This window comes from Bos javanicus, chromosome 1 (assembly GCF_032452875.1).
Source record: "Bos javanicus breed banteng chromosome 1, ARS-OSU_banteng_1.0, whole genome shotgun sequence".
Taxonomy (NCBI): domain Eukaryota; kingdom Metazoa; phylum Chordata; class Mammalia; order Artiodactyla; family Bovidae; genus Bos; species Bos javanicus.
In genome coordinates this window covers 141,923,248-141,941,987 of record NC_083868.1, presented here as the reverse complement: position 1 = coordinate 141,941,987, position 18,740 = coordinate 141,923,248, and the positions used below count along the sequence as shown (strand labels likewise).

The window sequence follows — 18,740 nt, the reverse complement described above, 5'->3', positions numbered from 1 at the left end:
TAACCAGCCCCCACCCGGCCCTGCGGTGGTCTGCGCTCCCCCCGCCAGGTGTTCCAGAAGGATGGGCACCCCGTGTGCTTTGACACCTCCAACGAGGACGACTGCAACTGGATGATGCTGGTTCGGCCGGCAGCGGAGCCAGGTCACCAGAACCTGACAGCCTTCCAGCACGGCAGCGATGTCTACTTCACCACCTCCAGGGACATCCCCCCAGGCACCGAGCTGCGTGTGTGGTACGCAGCCTTCTACGCCAAGAGGATGGACAAGCCCATGCTGAGGCAGGCCTGCCCCGGGCTCCAGGGTATGTGGTGGCCCCTGCCCCCAGCCTGCCCGCTGTCCTGCTGCCCCTGCCTTGCACAGCAACCTGATGTTAGTGAGAGGCGTCCAGCTGGGCAGGCCTGCGGGGGTGGGGAATGCAGATGGGTTAGTTGGTGTGCATGTTGATTGCCTGGCCTGAGAGGCTGTTAGAAGAGCTCGCCCAAGGCCAGGCTTGCTGGCGGCAGCTCCATTCCCAGCTCGGTCCTCTGGCTTCCCACATCACTCACCTGCCCATCCTCTGGGGTCAGGTTATGGTCCCAGGGTTTGGGCAGAGGGAATGGAGCACAGGGAGGTTAAGAAACCTGCCTTGAGTCACAGAGCAGAGAGTGAAGGAATCAGGATTTGAACCCGGATTCTGGCTCCAGCAGCCTTCTCCTAGAGGTTGGGGTGTGCATATGTGTGTGTGTGTGGGGGGGGGGGGTGGTCAGAGAAAGACCTAGTGGACACCTGTGATTCACCTGCATCGTATGGAGAAGCAAATCAGATGAGGGCTTGCCACCCCGAACTGGGGCGTCTGACCTTGTAAGGGGCGGGTGGACTTAAGGCTTTTCCACCCCCATTGTAGGTCCTTTGGGTGCATGTCCTTCCCACCTGACCTTGTGAATGGCTTACATGTGGGGCTGTGACCTGGGTGAATGGGATTTCACACACCCCACCTGGGACTGCCGGGGGTGGACACGCTTGTGGCTGCCTCTAAGATGAATTCCTCTTGGGGAGAAGCAGACGCTGACTTTCCTCCTGACCCCAAACCACAGGATTCTGACAAGGAAATGATCTCTTTTGTTTTGAGCACTGTGGGTTACAGATGGCTTGGTAGGGCAAGAGGGGTAACAAGTTTGGGGGGCTCTGGGCTGTCCCATGACCCCTACATCGTAGCTGAGGTTTGGGAGCCACTCCAGGTGGGCTTGCCCAGCAGTATCAAGGAGGGAGGGGTCCATGAAGTGGCCCGCACGGTTTCTCAGAGCACTGCAGACCAGGGCTTAAATGAGAGAAATGTCCTGTCTCACAGTCTGGAAGCCTGAAGTCCAGGATCCAGGTGTGGGTAGGGCTGGTTCCTCCGGCCCTGTTCCAGCTCTGGTGTTGCTGATGGCCCTTGGCGATCCTTGGCTGGTCGCTGCATCACCTCGTCCCTGCCGGGATCTCTCCCTGGGTCTCTGGGTCCTTTTCCTATGAGGACACCAGTCACTGGATTTAGGACCACCCAAATCCAGTCTCACCTGCCTTGCCTTGGTTACTTCTTCAAAACCCCTACCCAGAACCTCTGGGTAGACGTGAATTTCCAGGGCGTTCCTTCAGTGAGTACAGGCTGGGTGCAGGTGGTGGTGTGCTGAGCTTCTGGGGATTCCCCAGGAAAGACAGACGGCTGCACATGGGGCCTGATGGCAGCAGAGGGTTTACATCTTCACAGGGGTGTTTGCAGAGGGACACTGGCCTTGAGGGGCCTTTCTTTATTTTGATAGGAAAGGAGACAGAAGGAATTTGGAGAGACCCTTGGTTTTTTACCAGACTGCTCCTAGACCCACCCTCTGGATTTGCTAAAACTGGGTACCTTGCCCTACCCCCCAGAGGCACCCGCAGTGGGTGGGATGAAGCCAGCTCCCCAACTGCTTCCAGGGTCACCAGCATCTTACTGACCTGGTTTCCTTATGTCCTGGATTCCGTATTCCATGTGACCAGCCTAGACTGCACGTCAGGGTTCGGTTGTTAGGGTCTGACGTTATCGGTTGTGTATGGCACATGCCTCATGACTTTCAAGGTCAAAGCCAGCATAGAGGTTACTCCCCATATTGGAGTTTCTTCTTCATGGATCACAGCCTTGTCAGTGCAAAGGAGCATGTGTAACTCATTGGAGCTATGAGCCATGCTGTGCAGGGCCACCCAAGACGGATGGGTTATAGTGAAGAGTTCTGACAAAAACGTGGTCCACTGGAGGAGGGAATGGCAAACCACTCCAGTATTCTTGGCACGAGAACCCTATGAACAGTATGAAAAGGCGAAAGGATATGACACTGGAAGATGAGACCCCGGGTCGGAAGGTGTCCAGTATGGTACTTGGGAACAGTGGAGGGCAATTACTAAAAGCTCCAGAAAGAATGAAGCGGCTAGGCCAAGTGGAAACAGTTCTCAGTTGTGGATATGTCTCATGGTGAAAGTAAAGTCCAATGCTGTAAAATACAATGTTTCATAGGAACCTGGAATGTTAGATCCATGGATAAAGGTAAATTAGATGTGGTCAAACAGGAGATGGCAAGAGTGATCACTGACATCTTTGGAATCAGTAAACTGAAATGGATGGGAATGGGTGAATTTAATTCAGATGACCATTATATATATCTACTGCTCTGGGCAACAGTCTCTTAGAAGAAGTGGAGTAGCCCTCATAATCAACAAGAGTCTGAAATGCAGTACTTGGGTGTAGTTTCAAAAACTACAGAATGATCTCTGTTCATTTCCATGGCAAACCATTCAATATCACAGTAATCCAAGTCTATGCCCCAGCCACTAATGCTGAAGAAGCTGAACGGTTCTATGGAGACCTACAACATCTTCTAGAACTAACACCAAAAAAAAGATACTTTTTTCATCATAGAGGATTGGAATACCAAAGTAGGAAGTCATGAGATACCTGGAGCACAGGCAAGTTTGGCCTTGGAGTATAAAATGAAGCAGGGCAAAGGCTAACAGAGTTTTGCCAAGAGAACACACTGGTCATAGCAAACACCCTTTTCCAACAACACAAGAGACAATTCTAAACATAGACAACACCAAATGGTCAATGCCAAAATCAGATTGATTATGTTCTTTGCAGCCAAAGATGGAGAAGCTTTATACAGTCAGCAAAACAAGGCCAGGAGCTGACTGTGGCTTAGATCATGAGCTCCTTGCTGTAAAATTCAGGTTGAAAGTGCAGAAAGTAGGGAAAACCACTAGACCTTTCAGATACGACCTAAATTAAATCTCTCATGATTATACAGTAGAAGTGACAAATGGATTCAAGGGATTAGATCTAGGAGATGGAGTGCCAGTGCTAGTGAAGAACTGTGGACAGAGGTTTGTAACATTGTATAGGAGGCAGTGACCAAAACCATCCCCAAGAAAAAGAAATGCAAGAAGGGCCAAGGGGTTGTCTGAAGAGGCTTTATAAGTAGCTGAGAAAAGAGAAGCAAAAAGCAAGGGAGAAAGGGAAAGATATACCCAACTGAATGCAGAGTTCCAGAGAATAGCAAGGAGAGGTAAGAAGCCCTTCTTAAATGAACAGTGCAAAGAAGTAGTAGAAAATAATAGAATGGGACAGACTAGAGATTTCTTTAAGAAAATTGGAGAGATCAAGGGAATAGTTCATGCAAAGATGGGAACCATAAAGGACAGAAATACTAAGGACCTTACAGAAGCAGAAGAGATTAAGAAGAGGTGGCAAAAACACACTCAAGAACTGTACAAAAAAGGTCTTAATGACCCAGATAACCATGAGGGTATGGTCACTTACCTAGAGCCAGACATACTGAGTGTGAAGTCAAGTGGGCTTTAGGATGCATGACTACAAACAAAGCTAGTGTGGGTAATGGAATTCCAGCTGAGCTATTTCAAATCCTAAAAGATGATGCTGTGAAAGTGCTTCACTCAATATGCCAGCAAATTTGGGAAACTCAGCAGTGGCTACAGAACTGGAAGAGGTCAGTTTTCATTCCAATCCCAAAGAAGGGTGGTGCCAAAGAATGTTCTAACTACCACACAATTGCACTAATTTCACACACTAGCAAATAATGGTCAAATTCCTTCAAGCTAAGCTTCAGCAGTACATGAACCAAGAACTTCCAGATGTATAAGCTGGATTTAGAAAAGGCAGAGGAATGAGAGATCAAATTGCCAACATATGCTGGATCATAGAAAAAGCAAAGGAATTCCAGAAAAGCATCTGCTTCTGCTTCATTGACTGTGCTCAAGCCTTTGACAATGTGGATCACAGTAAACTGGAAAATTCCTCAAGAGATGGGAATACCAGACCACCTTACCTGTCTCCTGAGAAACCTGTATGCAGGTCAATAAGCAGCAGTTAGAACCAGCCATGGAACAACAAATTGGTTCAAAATTGGGAAACAAGTGTGACAAGGCTGTATATTGTCACCCTGCTTATTTCACTTCTGTGCAGAATGCATCATGTGCAATGCCGGGCTGGATGAAGCACAAGCTGAAATCAAGATTGCTGGGAGAAATATCAACAACCATAGATATGCAGATGATACCACTCTAATGGCAGAAAGTGAAGAGGAACTAAAGAGCCTCTTGGTAAAGGTGAAAGGGGAGAATGAAAAAGCTGGCTTAAAATTCAACATTTGAAAGACTTAAGATCATGACATTTGGACCCATCACTTCCTGGCAAATAGAAAGGGGAAATGTGGAAGCAGTGACAGATTTTATATTTTGGGGCTCTAAAATCACTGCAGATGGTGATTGCAACCATGAAATTAAAAGGTGCTTGCTCCTTGGAAGAAAGCTATGGCAAACCTAGACAGCATATTAATAAGCAGAGACGTCACTTTGCTGACGAAGGTCTGTATGGTCAAAGCTATGGGATTTCCAGTCTGGATGTGAGAGTTGAACCATAAAGAAGACTGAGTGCCAAAGAATTGATGCTTTAAAATTGTGCTGCTGGAGAAGACTCTTGAGAGTCCTTTGGGCTGCAAGGAGATCAAATCAGTCATCCTAAAGGAAATCAGCCCTGTATATTCATTGGAAGGAGTGATGCTGAAGCTGAAGCCCCAGTACTTTGACCACTTGATGTGAAGAGTCACCTCATTGGAAAAAATGCTGATACTGGAAAAGATTGAGGGCAAAAGGAGAAGAGGGCAGCAGAGGATGAGATAGTTAGGTAGTATCACTGACTCAATGGACATGAATTTAAGCAAATTCCAGGAGATAGTCTGCAAAGAGTCAGACCCAACTTGGCAACTGAAGAACAACAATCAGAGTGACAGTTGTCCTGTTGGCTTTTTTTTAACCTGTAGCTGCTGCTGCTGCTGCTGCTAAGTCACTTCAGTCGTGTCCGACTCTGTGCGACCCCATAGACAGCAGCCCACCAGGGTCCCCTGTCCCTGGGATTCTCCAGGCAAGAATACTGGAGTGGGTTGCCATTTCCTTCTCCAATGCATGAAAGTGAAAAGTGAAAGGGAAGTCACTCAGTCATGTCCGACTCTTAGCGACCCCACGGACTACAGCCTACCAGGCTCTTCTGTCCATGGGATTTTCCAGGCAAGAGTACTGGAGTGGGGTGCCATTGCCTTCTTCTGTAGGAGAGCTCCTTAATCGGGGGCTGAGTTTGATAGAACAGATCTTAATGAAATCACCTTGGAACCGTGTCATCCAGCACATCTGCCTCTCCACCCTGTCCTGACTGCTCTCATTCAGGAACACCAGGGTAGTCATGACTCCACCTCTGGGCTTCTAAGAACATTGGGCACTGTTAATAATTATACAGGTATTACGCCAGTTTGCCAGAATAGACATTTAAATACAGAAGTATTTTTCCTTCCACCTGAAGGAGCAGTGACACACACTTCTTTCAAAACTTAATCTATAAATTTTTTTCCCCTGGTATTGGATTTACTTTCCTAATCACATGTTTTCATTGAATGTCCATGAAGGTTAATTTCTCTTCTTTACACACATCTGGGCCCATTGGCCGATGAAGTAGGCAGCCCAGGAAGCCTCGTGGTCTCAGCCAGCAGGCGTGTAGGATTTAGAGTCAGCTGTCAGCGTCAGATTTTCAAAATCACTTTCCTAGTGAAAGAGGTGAGCTGTAAATACATTTCCTAACACTTGAGGAACTTCTTGATTACGTATAACAGCACCATCTTAATGACTCTTGGGATTTTTGCTTGGCATTTTCTAGCAGTTTTTACAAACCAACACAGTGGGCATATAGTTTTCAAACAATAAAATAGTGATTTTAGTGGGCGGTATCAGAGTTTGAACAAAGGTCCACAGTTGCGGGACCTCCATTGCAATCAAGATAGAGAATGGTCTGGGGCTTCCCCGGCGGTCCAGCGGGTAAGCTTCCTTGCTTCCGACGCAGGGGGCCTGGGTTCCATCCCTGGTCAGGAAACTAGATCCCCCATACTACAACTGAGAGTTTGCAGGCCACAACTAAAGATCCCGCATGCCGCAACTGAGACCTGGCACAGCCAAAGAAATTAAAAAACAAACATTCAAACTTATTGTTTTAAAAAAGATATGGAATGTTCTCATCACCCCAGAAGGTTCCCTCGTATGACTCTGTACCCCGTCCCCTGGTGACCAGTATCCATCCCCTGTCCTTGTACTTACGCCGTTTCTCTTCCATTGTTTACGCAGCCATGCGTTTCTGCGAGGCTGAGGTCCTGCCTCGCGTGCTGGCACACCGCGTGCTCGGTCTTCGTCACTTGTTTTGGTGACTGTCTGCCGGGAGCCTTCCGTGTCATCGCTGCCTCTCCCCCACAGCGTCGTTTCATTTTGCATAGACGTGTCTGTCTTGTTGGACGTGCGTGATTGTGATCAGCAGTTGCCTCCTGATCGTTGGCTAATATTTTTTTTTCTCATAATTTTTACCTTTAAAGATAGTTTTTGTGAAATAGAACACTGCCCTCAGTGAGAGGACAGCAGTCATGACTGGTTCTTCTAGTTGGTCCTGTCAGTCCCGCTTCCGCTTCCGGACATCAGCTAAAGAAAAAGGTTTCCTGCCCCAGGTCAGGTCAGCGTGAATTCCACCCCTGGGCGGGGACCTCGTGGTGTGGTGACCGCAACTCATTTGGGTTAGAAGGAGCTGCCTGCTCACCCCTCCTCAGCCTCCTTCTCTGAAACTCTCCTGTGCAAGAGTACTCTGCCCTCTTTAGACCGTGTGTGTTGGGGAAGGTGAGTGAGATACGGGATTTTGGTTTCAATTGTGACCACCTTTTCCTGATGCTCTTCCACGGATTCCCCAGAGAGCAGGCGCAGGCGAGAGCAGAGGCTGAGCCAGAGGGCACCTCCCGAGAACATGCCCTGCTTCTGTGCTGCTCACTGTCTGCTCTTTCTGTTCTAGTTTTGGTATAACCGAAAATTTCACATCCACTTATATTTCTAATCTCTTGTTATCTGACGAAGACTCAGAAAAGGCACGCAAATAGTTGTAGCGGTGGTCTCCATTTTTCCTTCCATCTTTTGCAGCCTTATTGCTGGTTTTTGATACAGAAAGAGGTGTGCTTTTTCCTAGTAACTGAAGGCATGCGCAAGTCACAGCCCTGGAGGGTCTTGCTTTGTGGGTGGCCCCAGCGTGTTTTGATGGGCGTTGTGATGGGTCCTGAGTGTCAACACAAGCTACACACAGACAGGAGTGGAGGTGGTGGTGAGAGCTGGTGGCCTCTGTCCAGCCCTGACAGGCTGCCATGTGGGGTTTAGAGAAATCAGTCTCCTGGGCCAGGATATCATGAACATACATTTGCTTTGAACGTCCCTGTTAGAGAATCCAAGCTCATACTGCTCACTGCACAGTCAATCGAGAGACAGTTGTTGGGGCAGGAATAGTCACTTTATTTGGAAAGACAGCAGGTTCTAGAAGATAGTGGACCAGTGTCCCAAAGAACCATCTTCTCTGAGTTAGAATTCAGGCCTCTTTTGTACTAAAAGGGGAGGGAATGAAGGCAAGCGTTTCCTGGTTCCAGTCAGCCTCCAGAGGGGATGTGTTAATTTCTTCCTTCTTGCAGCCATTCACAGGTGAGCCTGGTCAGGGTGTTTCCTGTGAGCTAAACAAAGGTATTTCAGCTTAATGTTCATTAAGCTGCCTCTCAAACCCTGAGAGGCAGGGTTCCCAGGGATGGGCCATGATGTGTAATTTAAGCTTACAGGCAACATCCCTTTAGTGACTAACTTGTGGGTGCTCATGTGCTAAGTCGCTTTAGTCATGTCTGACTCTGTGCAACCCAGTGGACTGCAGTCCCCAGGCTCCTCTGTCCGTGGGATTTTCCAGGCAAGAATACTAGAGTGGGTTGCCATTTCCTACTCCAGGGTATCTTCCCTCCCCCGGATCGGACCCATGTCTCTTCACGTCTCCTGCATTGCAGGCGGATTCTTGACTACTAGTTCCACCTGTAATAGAAAACAAAGGTTCTTCTCTCTTACATTCCTAACTCTGAGGACTCACAAGAGCATCAGTATTTTTTTTAAAAGAGTCTACGCAGCCAGGATCCCCCTCTGTGTTCCATGGGCCCTGGTCGTCTTCCTCCGACCCAGACTCCGGTGAAGGTACCAGGAGGGGTAGGGGCACTGCCCTGCAGAAGCGCCTGCCCCGGGGGGGCCCAGGTCAGCCGCTCAGTCGTGTCCGACTCTTTGCGACCCCATGAATCGCAGCACACCAGGCCTCCCTGTCTATCACCAACTCCCAGAGTTCACTGAGACTCACATCCATCGAGTCAGTGATGCCATCCAGCCATCTCATCCTCTGTCGTCCCCTTCTCCTCCTGCCCCCAATCCCTCCCAGCATCAGAGTCTTTTCCAATGAGTCAACTCTTCGCATGAGGTGGCCAAAGTACTGGAGTTTCAGCTTTAGCACCATTCCTTCCAAAGAAATCCCAGGGCTGATCTCCTTCAGAATGGACTGGTTGGATCTCCTTGCGGTCCAAGGGACTCTCAAGAGTCTTCTACAACACCACAGTTCAAAAGCATCAATTCTTCGGTGCTCAGCCTTCTTCACAGTCCAACTCTCACATCCATACATGACCACAGGAAAAACCATAGCCTTGACTAGACGAACCTTTGTTGGCAAAGTAACATCTCTGCTTTTAAATATGCTATCTAGGTTGGTCATAATTTTCCTTCCAAGGAGTAAGTGTCTTTTAATTTCATGGCTGCAGTCACCATCTGCAGTGATTTTGGAGCCCAGAAAAATAAAGTCTGACACGTTTCCACTGTTTCCCCATCTATTTCCCATGAAGTGATGGGACCAGATGCCATGATCTTCGTTTTCTGAACATTGAGCTTTAAGCCAACTTTTTCACTCTCCTCTTTCACTTTCATCAAGAGGCTTTTGAGTTCCTCTTCACTTTCTGCCATAAGGGTGGTGTCATCTGCATAGCTGAGGTGATTGTTATTTCTCCCGGCAATCTTGTTTCCTGCTTGTGTTTCTTCCAGTCCAGCGTTTCTCATGATGTACTCTGCATATAAGTTAAATAAACAGGGTGACAATATACAGCCTTGACATACTACTTTTCCTATTTGGAACCAGTCTGTTGTTGTTGTTGTTCCATGTCCAGTTCTAACTGTTGCTTCCTGACCTGCATACAGATTTCGCAAGAGGCAGATCAGGTGGTCTGGTATTCCCATCTCTTTCAGAATTTTCCACAGTTTATGGTGATGCACACAGTCAAAGGCTGTGGCATAGTCAATAAAGAAGAAATAGATATTTTTCTGGAACTCTCTTGCTTTTTCCATGATCCAGCGGATGTTGGCAATTTGATCTATGGTTCCTCTGCCTTTTCTAAAACCAGCTTGCACATCAGGAAGTTCACGGTTCACATATTGCTGAAGCCTGGATTGGAGAATTTTGAGCATTACTTTACTAGCGTGTGAGATGAGTGCAATTGTGCGGTAGTTTGAGCATTCTTTGGCATTGCCTTTCTTTGGGATTGGAATGAAAACTGACCTTTTCCAGTCCTGTGGCCACTGCTGAGTTTTCCAAATTTGCTGGCATATCGAGTGCAGCACTTTCACAGCATCATCTTTCAGGATTTGAAATAGCTCAACTGGAATTCTATCACCTCCACTAGCTTTGTTCATAGTGATGCTTTCTAAGGCCCACTTGACTTCACATTCCAGGATGTCTGGCTCTAGGTCAGTGATCACACCATCGTGATTATCTGGGTCGTGAAGATCTTTTTGTACAGTTCTTCTGTGTATTCTTGCCATCTCTTCTTAATATCTTCTGCTTCTGTTAGGTCCATACCATTTCTGTCCTTTATTGAGCCCATCTTTGCATGAAATGCTCCTTTGGTATCTCTGATTTTCTAAAAGAGATCTCTAGTCTTTCCCATTCTGTTGTTTTCCTCTATTTTTTTGCATTGATTGCTGAAGAAGGCTTTCTTATCTCTTCTTGCTATTCTTTGGAACTCTGCATTCAGATGTTTATATCTTTCCTTTTCTCCTTTGCTTTTCGCTTCTCTTCTTTTCACAGCTATTTGTAAGGCCTCCCCAGACATTTTGCTTTTTTGCATTTCTTTTCCATAGGGATGGTCTTGATACCTGTCTCCTATACGATGTCACAAACCTCATTCCATAGTTCATCAGGCACTCTATCAGATCTAGGCCCTTAAATCTATTTCTCACTTCCACTGTATAATCATAAGGGATTTGATTTGGGTCATACCTGAATGGTCTAGTGGTTGGGCTATTTAAACCTAAATTCAAATACAGTAAAAGCAGAAGTCCAGTTCCTCAGGGGCACTAGGCACACGTGGCTGCCACCTGGAAGGCAGTTACAGAACATTTCTGTCATTGCAAAAGTTTTGTTGACAGTGCTTGGGCAGGAGCCATGGCGAAACTGGGCTCAGGGCATGGCGCCTGACTCGTGGATTCGCCCCTTCTTGACACGTGAGCCAGTGAGAGAGTAGAGAATTCGCTGTGGGCTCTAGGATGCCTTTTTTTTTTTTTTCCTTGAAGTCATCAGTGTGTGTGGAGGGGTGTGTGTCTGTTCCCACTGGACTGGCTTCTGTGAAGAGGGTACATTTCCTTGACTGGTGCCAGCCCTGCCTCAGACTGGTTCCAGTTCTCCGTGCCCGGTTTCCTCATCTGTGAAATGGGGATGCTTACAGGCATGAACGAGTCCCTGTGGGTAAAACTCTGAGAACAGTGTTTGGAGGGTTGGATTTGCTCCCAAGAGATGGCAGTTGTCACCACTGTCATTGTCACCTCCTATGGGGCAGGTGCGCCCTCCACTGGGCTGGGCAGCACAGAGAGGAACTTCTGGACCTTCTCCCCCCACCTTGTCTTTTGAAGCTGCAGGCACCCCAGAGAACAGCACCCCGGTGGAGGCAGAGCCCAGCCAGTGGGTGTGCAAGGTGTGTTCAGCCACCTTCCTGGAGCTGCAGCTGCTGAATGGTAAGGGGCAGGCGCCTGCTGGGCCAGACGCCAGGGAGTCTCCGGATGCGTTCACCCAGACGCGCACTGTCACTTCCATCGGGGAGGGTGTCAGGATTCCCCTGGCTCCTCTCCTGGCCTGTGTCCCGCGGGCCTCCTCCCAGGGATCTGTGCTTTGTCTTGAAGTCCTCTGTGTGTCCTCCATCTCAGCAGAGTAGTTCAGTTGGGGAGAAGGGTAGTGGGGGCTCTGTTTTTGTGGCCTAAGTGTTTTCAGCCTGGTGGATTCATCATAAGCATCTTCTGCAGAGCACCTGTTGGGCCACTTGGAACAATCCAAGAGCGGCGCCCCAGCCGGCCAGCAGGAGTCAGCCCCGGAGAAGGAAGCAGATGTGCCCCGGGGGGAACCTGCTGAGGTTCCCAAGACTGTCAGTGCCACCAAAGAGCAGAAGAAAAAGCCTCGAAGGGGAAGAAAACCCAAAGCATCCAAACCAGAGCAGCCTCTAGTCATTGTTGAAGGCAAGGAGCCAGCAGGTGAGGGTGGTCCTGGGGGAGGAGCCAGCTTGGGGGCGTGGCCATGGGGAGGAGCCAGTTTGGGGCGTGGTCCTGGGGGAGGAGTGATGATAGCAGGGAGGGGCCTGAGGCCATATTGCCTCCTTGCCAGGCAGGAGAACTTGGTCCAGAGTCTAGAGGGAGGTGCTGTTTAAGCCCTGCTCTTGCTGTGAACCAGCTCTTTCGAGTACAGCTTACTCCCAGTGCGTTTGGTAGAGTGCGTGGGCTGTGAACTTTGATAGGCGGGTTCCCCATTGTAGGTGGTCGTCTGGACAGAACATTTCCATCTCCTCAGCCACCCATCCTGGGAGCTCTGTGCTCAGCATCTTCCAGGCCACATGTGGAAAAGACTTGTCCACGTTGGGCTTCCCACTTTCCTTCGGTGCCGAGTCATGTCGGTCCATCATGTGGGTGCTCCAGCGTCTGCTCCCTGTCTCCTGTGAACGGACATGCAGCTGCACTCTGGGCCATGGCTAAAGGTGTTACTCTGACAATATAGTAGCTTCAGTTGAGTTTGGAGGGAACCTGGTCTCTCGGGTGAGGGGTCCCCACGAGGCCACGTCCCCTCAGACCTCATGGCCTCACCAGAAGTGCCACCAGATTCTGGCGGGTCTGGCATGTAAGGACCAGACTTGATGCTCAGACACTCGTGAGTCCCCTCACTGCCTTCCTCACTGACCACCCACTGGGCAGTTTTTCTTCTTGCTGTCTGCTGTAGCCTAGGATTTCTTTGTGAGTGACAAGAAATTTTTGTTCTCTCTCAGAGTTAAAGAGAATTCAGAGGAGCAGCCCTCAGATAATATTCTCAGGAGAAGTGGTTTAAGCTTCCCCTGGACAGTCTCTGTACTTCTCTATAAACAAGAAGAAAAGACAGAAAGAAGTGAAAAACTTATTAAGTGATTATTTCACTAATTATTAGTTGCGTTAGGAAGACACATCATAGTAGGTGAAGTAGATAAATCTTTTTGTGTAGTCTTCCCATATTTCATTTGTTTAGAGGGTCAGTCCTGGGTCCCTATTACTGTGGTCATTTGGTATTTAACTCTTATAGAAAATGATTATTTGCTTTTGAACATACGATGACTTGTGTAATTACAGAAATTAATACTCCTAAATCTCTGTCAGGATGAATTTAATAAGTTATAAGACCCTACTATATATCAAAGTGTTTTGTTTTAGGTGGTATGAAAAGGGATTGAAATAGAGTTATGACTCCTGTGGTTTTAAAAAGAATCACAGATTCCAACTCCAGTTTTGATTTAAGAATAACATTTTGCTCTTTTCAATCTGCAGGCAAATGTGTGGATTCTAAAGTATTGCTGTTTTTTTCCCTCTGTCAATCTTGTGACCCGTGTCTATGGCATTGGCCTGGCTGCCGCCCCTTGGGCCTGTCATCTGGGTTCAGCTGTGTTCTGTCCACGGCCCCAGAAGTGACACAGCTTGTCTTGTCCCCTCCTTGCAGAGCAAGTGACAGAGATCATGACTGAGGTCGAGCCCGTGACTGTGACGCCAGATGAGCGGATCATGGAGCTTGTTCTGGGAAAGCTGGCCGCCACCCCCAGCGACACCAGCTCAGTGCCAAAGTAAGTCCCAGCATGGCACTCGGCCTGGCTTCATGGGCAGCAGCGTGTGGCGGCTAATCCATTTCAGAGGGAAAGCCTGATGAGAGGGGATGGTTTACTTCTTATGGGAAATGCACATGCATGGGGAGCAGCAGGAATGTCCTGGAGCTCAGGGAGTTAATAGTGCAGCCTCCGTGAAAATAGATGAGAAAGCCTTTTTATTGTTGTAAAATACACATAGTATACAATTTATCATCTTAGCCATTTCTAAGTGTATGGTTCAGTGTTTTCAAAAACAATCACGTCTTTGCAGAACCTTCCATCCATCTCCAGAATTTTTTCATCTTCCCCAAGATGAAACTCCATCCTTATGAAATACTAACTCCCCATCTCCCCCTCTCCAGCCCCTGGCACCCACTATTCTGCTTTCTATCTCTGTGACGACCTTACAGGAGGTACTCATGTCTCTCAGGACCTCGTATAACAGATCACACATGTTTGTCCTTTTGTGACTGGTTTACTTCACTTAGTGTAATGCCCTCGAGGTCCATGTGTGTTGCAGCAGGTATCGGAGTGTCCTTCTGGTTTAAGTCGGAACACTACTCCATCATGCGGGAGGACCACACTTGGTTCATCCACTCTTCCACCAGCTGATACTTGTGTTGTGTCTAACAAGGCTGCCATGATGGAACAGTTTGTATCTGAACTTCTGTAAATTTAATATTCTGCATTTCTCTTCTTTTTGTGAATGAGGAAAATGTTTGTTTTAGCTATTATTCTTGGTAATTTTTGCCCTGAAGTTGAATAAGCCTGTGACAGTTTTTAGGTCCTTTTTGGAGTGCATCCTTCAGTGTCAAAGCATGCCTGGTCCTAGACAGTCCAGGAAGCTGTGCAAAAACAGAGCAGAGCAGAGCATTGTCAGAAATGGTGAGCGTGACCTACTTATTCATGCTCCATCTTATTGCCCAGAGGATTTCAGTAACTTACTGTTAGAAACACATTTAATAGGGAGAAGAAGTTTGAAAAAATCAGGTTCAGGGAAGATATGAAACAGGGTAGATAGAGGCAAGTGAGGAAAGCAGAAGAGATGGGGTCACTCTGGCCAATGTACTAACTGAGGTCCAGGCTTCTGGTGACCAGAGTTAATGCCGAGGGAGATGAGTGGCTGGTGTGGAAAAGCTGAGTGATGCCACCGCACATTCAGGGTGTCTCCCTTCCAGAGACATTCAGGGTGCTCCCTTATCCAGAAGCCCCAAAGCTGGGGGACACCTGTGCCCAACACTCCCCTCCGGTGTCGAGCTGGGAAGATTCGACAGGCGCCCTTTCCAGGATGACTAACCTTGAGCTTCTCTCCCCAGCGACCCTGCCTCCCGCCCACCTCACCAGCCTGTGCGTCTCTCCCGCAGGTTCCCGCATCACCAGAGCGGCACCATCACCCTCAAGAGGAGCCTGATCCTCTCGAGCCGGCACGGCATCCGGCGGAAGGTGGTGCGGCAGCTGGGCGAGCACAGGCGGGTATACCAGTGTAGTATCTGCAGCAAGGTCTTCCAGAACAGCAGCAACCTGAGCAGGCACGTGCGCTCGCACGGTGAGTCCCTGCCGCTGCCATGTCCGCCCCGGGGGCCAGGCGGCGGCCCCAGGCGGGCACCGCGGTCTTGGTGCGCCTGGAGGAGTGACGTGCTCGTCACTGGCTTGTCCTTAGGTGACAAGCTGTTTAAATGTGAGGAATGTGCCAAGTTGTTCAGCCGCAAGGAGAGCCTGAAGCAGCACGTCTCGTACAAGCACAGCAGGAACGAGGTGGGTGGTGGAGGAGAGAAAAGCAATGATGACTGGAGAGTCCCGGGCGAGGGGAGTGGGGAGAGGGAGCCGGAGGGGCCGAGATAGGCCGGGGCCTGGCAGGGTGCTGCCGCGGATCGGGGAGGAGCCGGAGGCCAACGTGGGCACCGAGGTCACCTGGATGCTTCTCTTTCCAGGGCAGTGGGTCAGCCAGGCACGGTTCGTGTTTCTAAGCTGGGCAGGAGGGTAGCAGAGGGAGGGAGTGTGAGACACGACATTGCTGGAGCAGCTCCTTTGAGGAGAGGGTGTCCCAGCTGCCCCACTACTGCCCCACCCCCCACCCCCGTCTCCTCCCATCAGGTCGACAGCGAATACAGGTACCGCTGTGGCACCTGTGAGAAGACCTTCCGCATCCAGAGCGCGCTGGAGTTTCACAACTGCCGCACAGGTGAGCGGCCCCGCCCAGCACTGAGGCTCAGGTACCTGGCGGGGTGGGAACCAGGTGCTCCAGCAGGGGGTGAAGGTGAATTTAACTGGTAACCTCACCTTTAAGATTCTGCTCCATTTGGTTTGCTTTCAAGCAGCTGTTAATGCTAAGACATGCAGATGGAGAGTTCCCATTTAAAAGAGAATTTATTTCCTACTATTCATCAAAAGCAGCTACATATGGTTGCATTTGCGGCTTCCCTGGTGGCGCTAGTGGTAGAGAATCCTCCTGCCAATTCAGGAGATGCAGGTTCCATCCACAGGTTGGGAAGATCCCCTGGAGGAGGGCCTGGCAACCCACTCCAGTGTTCTTTCCTGGAGAATCCTATGGACAGAGGAGCCTGATGGGCTACAGTCCATGGGGCTGCACAAAGAGTTGGACACGATTGAGCGACTGAGCATGCCCATGGCTGCATCTGAGACTGGGGAGGTTTCATCCTCACCAAGAATGTTGAGCGGCCGAGGAGGGTTTGTTCGGGGATCAAGGGAGAAGTACGTGCCGAGGTGGGGTCACGGCTGGAGGAGTGGGCTTCTGCCTCCTTATCGGTAGGACCTTCCTCAGCCATCCACCCTCTTCCCTCCATGGGCCCACCCGTGTCTGGCAAAGGCCTGGCTGTTCCCTCTCACTGACTGGTTTTGCTCTGAGCCTGCCTCTGTCCCTGGTCTCCACTCATGACCTGGACCTTCGTCTGCTTGTGTGTGGCTGATGCCATATGCTCAGACCAGCCTGTGGCCAGGATGGCTTGCTGGGCCTAGCCAAGCATCCTGAGCTCAGTGTCTGGCCAGCTCACAGCTGGTGAGCACACATGATGTACATAAATCCCTGAGGATGGCCAGGACATGGCTGTGCGGGGCTCAGCCGGTCAGGGTGGCCTCTGTCTGGCGCCCCGTGGGTGAAGGCTCGCTGCCCCCCATCCCCACCCTGGGAGGATGGGCACCGGGGAGGGTCACTGTTGTCTTTTCGGCCCCTATTCTCGGAATCATGGCACCTGGGCCGGGGGGGTGGGAGGGGGCACTGGTGGCAGCCGGCTTGGACACTTGCCAAGTTAGCACTTAATTCCGAATCCCCTTCCATTGACCCTCCATGTGGGTCCCTGTTCACTCTGTGACTCTGTGCTGATTCTTGTTAAGGTGCTGGCCAGTCCTCATCTTGGGGCATCCTTACCCATCATATCCAGCATCGCTGCCCTCCCCGCCGGCGCCTGCTCCTGCAGGCTCTGCTCTGTCCCTTTGTTTGACTCACATGCTTGTTCCACTCTGCGGGCTTCTGTTGGAAACCAAGGCTGTTTCCTCCACCCACGGTGGGGCTTTTCTGAAGTGGCAGGTGAGTCTTGTCTCACTTGAGCTCAGGCTGCTCTGCAGCGTCAGTCACGGGGTGAAGCGGACTTGGAAGCTTCCAGGTGGATCCATATAATGTGCCCCGCCACCTGCAGTCTGCAGTCGTGTGCCCCAAACCTGGGGAAACCCACCAATTTTTGATGTCACGTCAGTCAAATTGTTCACTTAGGATGGCTTTCTTGCTATTGTCTGGAATTCTGCATTCACTTAGGAATATCCTTCCCTTTCTCCTTTGCCTTTCACTGTTCTTCCTTTCTCAGGTATTTGTAAGGCCTTCTCAGACAACCACTTTGCCTTCTTGCATTTCTTTTTCCTGGGGATGGTTTTGGTCACCACCTCCTTCACAGTGTTACAGACTGTCTGTCATTCTATCTGCCTATTACTATCTGTCTGTCTACAGGTCTGTCTGTCACTCTATCTACCAGATCTGGTCCCTTCAGTCTATTCATCACCTCCACTGTATAGTCATAAGGGATTTGATTTAGGTCATACCTGAATGGCCTAGTGGTTTTCCCCACTTTCTTCAATTTGAGCCTGAATTTTGTAGTAAGGAGCTGATGATCTGAGCCACAGTCAACTCCAGGTCTTGTTTTTGCTGACTGTATGAACAATGCAAAGAAATAGGGGAAAACAATAGAATGGGAAAGACTAGACATCTCTTTAACAACATTGGAGAGATCAAGGGAACATTTCATGCAAAGATGGGTACAATAAAGGACAAAAACAGCAAGGACCTAACAGAAGCAGAAGATATTAAGAAGAGGTGGCAAGAATACACAGAACTATACAAAAAAGGTCTTAACGACCCAGATAACCACGATGGTGTGATCACTTACCTACATCCAGACATCCTGGAATGTGAAGTCAGGTGGGCATTAGGAAGCATCACTACGAACAAAGCTAGTAGAGGTGATGGAATTCCAGCTAAGCTGTTTCAAATCCTAAAAGATGATGCTGTGAAAGTGCTGCACTCAATATGCCAGCAAATTTAGAAAACTCAGCAGTGGCCACAGCACTGGAAAACGTCAGTTTTCATTCCAATCCCAAAGAAGAACAATGCCAAAGAAAGTTCAAACTACCACACAATTGCACTCATTTCACACGCCAGCAAGATTATGCTCAAAATCCTTCAAGTGAGGCTTGAACAGTATGTGAACCAAGAACTTCCAGCTGTACAAGCTAGATTTAGAAAAGGCAGAGGAACCAGAGATCAAATTGCCAACATATGCTGGATCATAGAAAAAGCAAGGTAATTCCAAAAAAAAAATCTGCTTCATTGACTAAGCTAAAGCCTTTGACTGTGTGGATCACAACAAACTGAAGAATATTCTTAATGAGATGGGAATACCAGACCATCTTCCCTGTCTCTTGTGAAACCTGTATGCAGGACAAGAAGCAATAGTTAGAACCGGACATGGAACCACGGACTGGTTTCAAATTGGGAAAGGTGTACATCAAGGCTGTATATTGTCACCCTGCATATTTAACTTATATGCAGAGGACATCATGTGAAATGCAGGGCTGGATGAAGCACAAGCTGGAATCAAGATTGCCGGGAGAAATATAACCTCAGATATGAAGATGTTACCAGTCTAATGGCAGAAAGTGAAGAGGAATTAAAGAGCGTCT

General features: G+C 49.0%; 1 protein-coding gene across 2 annotated transcripts in view; it reads left to right on the top strand.

The window, feature by feature from the left end:
* PRDM15 (PR/SET domain 15) overlaps positions 1 to 18,740 on the top strand; it is a 69,467-nt gene that overhangs the window by 22,305 nt on the left and 28,422 nt on the right. For both annotated transcript variants that reach the window (XM_061422225.1, XM_061422234.1), the window contains exons 5-11: positions 49 to 301; positions 11,320 to 11,421; positions 11,707 to 11,931; positions 13,412 to 13,532; positions 14,918 to 15,099; positions 15,214 to 15,308; positions 15,648 to 15,735. In XM_061422225.1, the coding sequence (XP_061278209.1) occupies positions 49 to 301; positions 11,320 to 11,421; positions 11,707 to 11,931; positions 13,412 to 13,532; positions 14,918 to 15,099; positions 15,214 to 15,308; positions 15,648 to 15,735 (1,066 nt within the window). The remainder of the gene's footprint in view (positions 1 to 48; positions 302 to 11,319; positions 11,422 to 11,706; positions 11,932 to 13,411; positions 13,533 to 14,917; positions 15,100 to 15,213; positions 15,309 to 15,647; positions 15,736 to 18,740) is intronic.